Source organism: Coenobita brevimanus, chromosome 12, assembly GCF_032717465.1.
Source record: "Coenobita brevimanus isolate Jiangsu-jjx chromosome 12, ASM3271746v2, whole genome shotgun sequence".
Lineage (NCBI taxonomy): Eukaryota > Metazoa > Arthropoda > Malacostraca > Decapoda > Coenobitidae > Coenobita > Coenobita brevimanus.
The window spans coordinates 1,519,223-1,527,051 of NC_136965.1; the positions used below are offsets into that span (position 1 = coordinate 1,519,223).

At 41.0% G+C, this 7,829-nt stretch overlaps 1 protein-coding gene across 1 annotated transcript; it reads right to left on the minus strand.

Moving 5' to 3' along the window:
- Window positions 1-3,871: 3,871 nt before the first annotated feature.
- Window positions 3,872-7,156, minus strand: LOC145413220 (exosome complex component RRP40-like). Its single transcript, XM_080282954.1, has 2 exons — window positions 7,061-7,156; window positions 3,872-5,557 (listed from the first exon to the last, which is right to left on the minus strand). Exons 1-2 carry the CDS (start codon window positions 7,069-7,071, stop codon window positions 4,813-4,815), a joined length of 756 nt encoding a protein of 251 aa, XP_080139080.1. The 5' UTR covers window positions 7,072-7,156; the 3' UTR covers window positions 3,872-4,812.
- Window positions 7,157-7,829: the final 673 nt, after the last annotated feature.

Genomic DNA, 7,829 nt, shown 5'->3' on the forward strand with positions numbered 1-7,829 from the left:
CTCTAGAGATTTTCAAGATGGCGGATGTGTACGTTTGTATTTTTTATTATTTTCGTGTTTTATTGATTTTCGTGTGCTTATATCGCCTTTGTGTTCTAAATTTGGCGTTCGTATCTAAAATAACTTTATCGAGCACCTTAATTTTTGTACATAAAGTGCTCTGAAGATGGAGGAAGTGTGTGTGTGTGTGTGTGTGTGTGTGTGTGTGTGTGTGTGTCTCCCACGTGTATGTAGACTCGTATATGGGTGTGAATGTAGTTTGTGTGTGTGTGTGTGTGTGTGTGTGTGTGTGTGTGTGTGTGTGTGTGTGTGTCTCCCACGTGTATGTATATATGGGTGTGAATGTAGTTTGTGTGTTCTTACCTAATTGTTCTTACCTAATTGTATCTTTACAGGAATGAGTCAAGCTCGTACTGTCCCGTGTCTTAAACTATATTTATCGTACATATCCTTAAATTTGTGAATTGTTTTGGCACACACTATTTCATTCGGTAGTGCATTCCATTGATCAATTGCTCTGTTTGGGAAACTGAATTTCCTTACGTCTTTATCACCTCTCTTCTTATGCAGTTTTTTGCAGTGTCCTCTTGCTGATGCTTCTCCATATGTTAAGTAATCATTTATGTCTATTTTCTCCTTTCCTGATATGCACTTATATAGCATTATCATGTCACCTCTTTTTCCTTCTCTCCTGTAGTGTTGGTAGATTCAGTTTATTTAGTCTTTCTTCGTAGCTTAGGTCCCTTAAGCTTGGTATCCATCTTGTAGCGGCCCTTTGAACTTTTTCAATCTTGTCTATATGCTTTTTGAGATGAGGACTCCAGACTACTGATGCGTATTCCAGGGTTGGTCTAATGAATGATGTTATTATCCTTCTTAGCATGTCTTCATTTATGTGTGTGTGTGTGTGTGTGTGTGTGTGTGTGTGTGTGTGTGTGTGTGTGTGTGTGTGTGTGTGTGTGTGTGTTGTAACGCGTTATTAACGTTATTGGGCACCATACAAGACAATGCTTAAACAAAGACGGAAATGGGTGGGTGTGTGAAGAGTTGTGTCTATAGTGTGTGTGTGTGTGTGTGTGTGTGTGTGTGTGAGAGAGAGAGAGAGAGAGAGAGAGAGAGGTGAGTGATGGAGTGTGAGAATGGTTAATAGGAGAATCGTCTATATTTAATACGAACCATTTAATTACAGGTAAGGACAGGTAGCAAGGGTCGATGGCTACCCGCTCACCTGGCAAAATCTCACCTGGGAATATTGCTTCACTGTTTAATATATTCCTCTCTCTCTCTCTCTCTCTCTCTCTCTCTCTCTCTCTCTCTCTCTCTCTCTCTCGCGGATTGAAATAACAACTACGATAACCTGATGAGATTTAAATAACAAAATCAGATAAACGATATGGATTCAAATAAAAAAAGTCAGATGATCGTGGTGTAGGTGGTGGCGACCATCATCCACTCACTTAATGTAGTGCTGCCTACTTCTTTCTTCACCTTTATCATTCTTTTTCTGTGTCTGCCCTCCTCCCTCCCTGTTTTTCCCATCCTCCCTGCCATTTTTTATTACTCTTCTTTCCTTTTCAGATGTCTTTACATCGAGTGACAATGTTAATGATTTCCTGTATGCCAGGAAGCCATTTACAACTCTGAGTCGTATCCATACATCCAACCCATACATGTTCCCTATGTGTCAGCAAGTGGGTTGACGGAGAGTTAGTGTCCCTCCCCGTAAAAAAACTCGAAGACAAACGGCCATCCCTCATGCCTTACAGGATTATTGCGTCTGGCTATAGATAGATAGATAGACAGAATACCGAAAAGGATTTAAGATCATTTCCCCCCTAATTCCCCTTACGACTGAACTCTTTTAAATAACGTAAAAGTTGTAAGGCGGTGCGTGCTATAAACTAGCTGTGTTGGCGGAGCGGGTCGCCAACTCGGGCGGACTGAGGGCGGGAATTGGCCTTGTTACCGGCAGCTCACAGACGCCCCTCAGTACCCCCTCCCCCGATCAAATACGCCCCCAGCACAAACCGCCTTCCTCTGTGTCTTGTTACCCTCACGTTTCCTTCCCTCCTTTCCTTCCCCTGCCTCATCTCCCCTCCCTTCCTTTCTTCTTACCGTTTTTCTTCCCTTCCTTCCTTACCCTGCCTCACGCCTCCCCTTCTACCTTTCTTGCCCTGTTGTCTTTCTCCTTCTTCTGTTGTCTTATTTCTTCCCTTGCCTCATCTTGCCTTCTATTCCCCCTTCCTTCTCTGTTTACTTTCTTCCCTTCCTTCCTTACCCCGCCTCTCGCCTCCCCTTCTTGCACTGATTTTTTTTTCCTTCCTCTGTTGTCTTCTTTATTCCCCTACATGATCTAGCCTTCCATTCCCCTTCCTTACCCAAATGTCTTCTTCCTTCCTTCCTTCCCTCCCTCCCTTACCCTGACGCTCGCCTCCCCTTCCCCTTCTTACCCTGTTGTCTTCTGTCCTCCCGTCCTTCCCTACCCTGCCTCATCTCCCCCCCCTTTCCCCTTTCCTTCCGTTTACTTTCTACCCTTCCTTCCTTACCCTGCCTCTCACCTCCCTCTTCCCCTTTTACCCTATTGTCTTCTTTCCCACTAGCTCACTAACTCTAACTTGCCAGAGACTGTCGTTCGTTTGCAACCTATTTCCCTAACCTTAAATATCAATACAGGACAACACTGCAGCTCTGTCTAAACCCAAACGCCTTGTTGATGACGTTGCTGTATATAGACGTAGAGAGATAGGGAGGTTGGTCGTAACTGTAGATCGTCGAAGCACCGGCCACAAATCAATCATCTCCATGCCCCCTTTCCTTTGCCACAAGGCTGCCCTCTCTCCAACCCACACCTCCCTCTACCCCATTATTTCATCTCATCTTCAGTCGTCCCCTCCCTCTCTTACCTCCACATCACTCACATACACTCTCTTAGTCAGTCTCTCATTCTCCAGTCTCTCCATCTGGCCAAACCATCGCAAGATACTTCATCTAATGCTAACACATCCACAGCAACACCAAAACACTTCTTCCTTATGTCTACCCTTCCGTAATTTCCACGCAAAACCACAACACTCCTTCCTCATTTGTCTGTCTCTCCACGTAACTCCACATGCTCCTCACGAATAACACATTTCCACTGTTTACACTCTTGTGTCCCTCCAACTTTTAACATACAATTTTCCCTTAAAATACTGTGGATTTAACAGTATGAGAGAATAAAACTAAGACGATTATAATGAAGTTTCAATGTATCTTTAGAAAGTACTGCTTATTCAATCTTTAATCCATATCCCTAATGCTGCTCTTAAAAATTCTGGCATTTCTCTTTGCTTACCCCATTTTTTGCATCCATGTACAATTAATGATACCGGTAGAAAAAAACACTGGCCTTCATTGCAATATTTACTTTTCCAGACAACCAGTACCTCTTCCACAACACCATTCAATCTCCCACCAATCTCTTACCGTAAAATACCCTTTTTGTATCAAACCTCCAAACCAGCACATTATGCATCTTTATCAAACCCTCATTTCCCATTCTACAGTGCTGGAATGTAAACATTCAGGGTAAGAGATACGAGAGGTAGACCAAAAATGACTTAGGAGGAGGTCATAATGTGTGATCTCTGGGTTAAGGGACTGAATAGAGAGGCTGCTAAAGATCAAGCAGCACTGACAGCCACCATTTGGTGAGCAAGGCTGATGCATGCAACCATATTGGAGCCTTTACAGATGAATGAACAAACATACACTACAACAGTGCAAAGGTACAAATGATTTTTAATCATCATCTGACTCAAGTTTCAATCAGATTATAAAGTTTCTTGAAGGGGAAAAGAATACAGTATTTCAAATTAGGAGATCCAGTGACCATATATGACCTTTACTGTACTGGTTATAACATTCATGCTTATGACAATGAAATGGATAATTCTGTCAGCATCAGCATAATACAGTGGGTGAGTACAAGACCATGATGAATACAAAAGTCTGGGAGTAACACAGGCCTAAGACAGGTTAACTGTTGCTAGTAATATACTGTATGTATCGGCATTATAATCATGGAAATTATTCACATATGTATCTTTTACAAGTGACGCTACCTGATAATACTGAAGCATAGAGACACAACAAGACTTCGTGGACACCCTGTATAGGTGTGGGTGATGGATGGAAATTAGCAAAAGCAAGTTAAGAATATAGTGGGGGGGGGGAAAAGTACATTTTAGTACAATATTTTACATCATATTTGGAGGGAAATTTCCTGAAATTCATAATTGTACAAAACCTCCATATGACTACCTTTCATACTGTTCCAGTGAAATAGAGTCTGTTCTCACCCACCAACATTTTTTTTTTTTCTTAACTTTTATCATTCTGACCACCATCATTGCCTTAACGATGGGAATTTGCCTAATGCATTACTTTTCATCTAGGTCACTGCAACACTAAAAATCATATTATCAAAGCACGTATATACAAGAAATTTACTAGCTTGCTGATTTTCAAAGGCCATGCTCAACTTGACTGTTTTCAGTAATGGATTACAGTAGAGTAAGGTAATAAAACCAAGTAGGTAAGTGGCACAGCAGTGATGGGAACATTTACATAGCTAAGGCTGGGGAGAGGTAAACTGAAACCATACGGTAGATCAGCAGGTTAGCTGCATCTGTCATATGTACCATATGTTATGGTATCTGGTGTATGAAAAGAATGTCCAGCTGGCTGAAAGAATTCATTCAAGCAAAATTTGGTTAACAGAGGTTTGTTATAATGAGGGTTCACTGTATCATGATTCACCTTTTATTACTGCTATGCATAGGCTGACCCCTCTCCAGGGGTGTGCACTGCTAAGGCATCTATTAGTCTTAGAACATTTTTATTTGCCTCCTCAACAGTCATTATTTCCAACATCTGAATGCAATTCATTACTGTTACCATGTCCTTCTGTTTGGCTGCCTTCACCCACACTCTGCCATTGAACCCCACAACTAGTGTATAGTCCAGCTTCTTGGAAATATTTAATAAAAATGGGTTATCGGGAGTTATTAACATGCGAGCAACATGTAGCGGGATGGTGAACATGATCCCACCCTCTGGCAGCACCCCCATTCCCACAGCACGATCGTATGTATCAATACACACCATCTCGGGTTCCATGTCTTTATTTGCAACCAGTAACCTCCCATACACTAGATCACCGGGGTCCATCTCTGTTCTGGTCTTTTTGGAAGCATTTTCAAAAGACAGGTATGATATAGTAGCGTGCTCACTGGCTCCTATGTCCACTGTGAAGATATCGCCCCTCTTTTTCAGCACAATCCCAATAACGAATTCCCTCTTCTGTGGGATGTAGCGCTTCTGCTGCGTATCCACAAAGTACACGGCTTTTGCGGTTTTCTTCAACATGCCAGATTTTGTTGCAAATACAGCATTGTCCTCCCACCGTAAACCTGGGCCTATATACATGCGACTCTTGGTCCTGTCCGGGTTGTAGTCCATTATCTTGTCTCCCGGCAGCACAACTCCCAAGTCCTCAATTCCACCAGGTTTGATACTGCAAAACACAGATACCACCAACATCAGCAGCAGCAGTCAGGAGGAATTTTGTTTTTTAGGATACAACACATATGCTGGAGGTGGGACTGGAACAAGCTTGGTAGCAGGAGTAAAAAGTGGTTGGAAGAAGTTTAGAGAGTTGTTGCTTCCTCCTGACAATGAGAGGGCTTTCTTTCCATGCAAAGGAGTCCTTGTATGCAGGTAGCAGCATGTATTAGGGGTGTAATGGTCCTTATATGCAGCATGTATTAGGGGTGTAATGGTCCCTGTATGCAACATGTGTTAGGAGTGTAAATGTTCTTGTATGCAGCATGTTGGGAGTGAAATGCTGTACACTAGTGAGACAGGCAGAAAAGGAGGGGGATATTTGTAGGCTCAAGCACACAGAGATTAGAATTATTAGATGGATCTGTAGTGCATCCTTTAACCCCTCAATGGCCACAAGGTACGGTAATACATTCGTGTGTACCGCAGGCTGGCCCCGGGACCATTTTTTCAAATTTAGAAAATCATTTTTTTTTTCTTATGGATGTGAAGAGAATTGTTTGGCACACCTGACAATGTGTCTTTTTAGCTTCTTAAACCCATGCTGTGAATCACCATTATTTTCAGAAAAATTCATAAAAAGACTACACAAGCGTCAATAACATGTAAACCAATCGGCAAAGACATGTGAGATGAACTGACTGCCCGAGTGCTTGGCATGATAAGGTTGAGTCAAGTTCATACCACTGACCTTTGTTCCCTTCTCATAATTGTTCAGAGTCTTTTACAAATCGCGCTAATTCGACGCCCCCAGCACTAGCACTATAGGGCACCATTCAACGCCAGTGGCTGTTGAGGAGTTAATGATAGGTGTGGGTGGGTTAGGACTGTGTATGAAGAGTCAAGAGAAAGGATAGAACCTAAATGTACTGTATTTGTGTTGTGATGAGAATGGGTCAATTGAAAAAAAAAAAAAAGAAAAAAAATCTATGACATGCAACCAGTATTCTATATATTATCCTAAATGTGAAATACAGGTAAGAAATAAAGTTTCATATATATCCATGGAAAGTCCTAAACAACATAAATACCTCTTTACGTATCCATTTTTAAAGTAATTTTCCTTAGTAAAAGATTTCCCATTGAGCATGGCAATACAACCCCAAAATACTGACAATGTTTAAAGTCACAACCAGTTCTGCCATAAGTAGTAATGATCAAACCCTGTCTGTATGCTGCGTGCTTAAACACAAGTCCAGTGAGGCAAGAAGCTTTTAAATAATACTAGCAGCTAGCTTGTCTTTATTTGCTACAGAACATGTCAAATTTAGTAAAGCTTGCTTACAATGTGGCACTGTGATAGCTTTAATTTCTCTGACTGTAGTATTCAAGATATAAAACATATATAAAAATACGGTCTACGGTAAATCAAAGAGTGGCTTGTCACCAGCCTCAAGTTATGCAAACTGGTGGCACAACTAACAGAATGCACCAATCCAAATTGTCATAAACTTACAGAGGTCCCATGTCTGACGTCCTTTTCCACAACAGGGAGACAGAAGTTCTTTTAATTCTGTCAAACGAGGAGTTAACGCAGCCACACCATACACCTTCTCCCTCGATGGACTCGCATATGCTACCGCGGAGAGAGAGGCTGGAGAGCACGAGCGACAGGCTGAAAACAATTGAAGCAAAATGACGTGTTGCCATTCTACAATTATTCTTAATACTCTCACACACTAACTCAAACATCGAAAAAATACGCTATCAAGAAATGTGCTAATAAATGTATAATTTTTTCCTACTATATTACTTTAAATTGAGCGTCTTTGAAACTCTAGAAATCCTTAATACTTACAATCTAGAAAGTAAAGATGGCTACGGCCTAACGTCAAGCACTCTGAGGTTTCTGAGTAATACAGTTTTTATATAGATAGCTATGCATGTTTACATACGGAAGACATTCACAAACCACGAAAAAGGACACAACAATGAAATATCAGCCACAGGATAAATCAATTGTGTTCTAATATTATCTTTTTATCCAAACTGTGCTGTTTATATAAAATACTCAGACTTTTAGCAATTTATTATATGATAGTTGCATACAATATTCGACCATTTTTGTTTCCTGTGCCATTTATATGCCTATATCGAAATAAAATACATAAAACTGAATCATATCGACATTATTTTCCCCTTAGTAAGCAAATAAATAAATAAATACAGGAGTACAAGATTGAAGATGGGACGTGTTTAGTGCAGAAGTACGAGGTAAACAAACC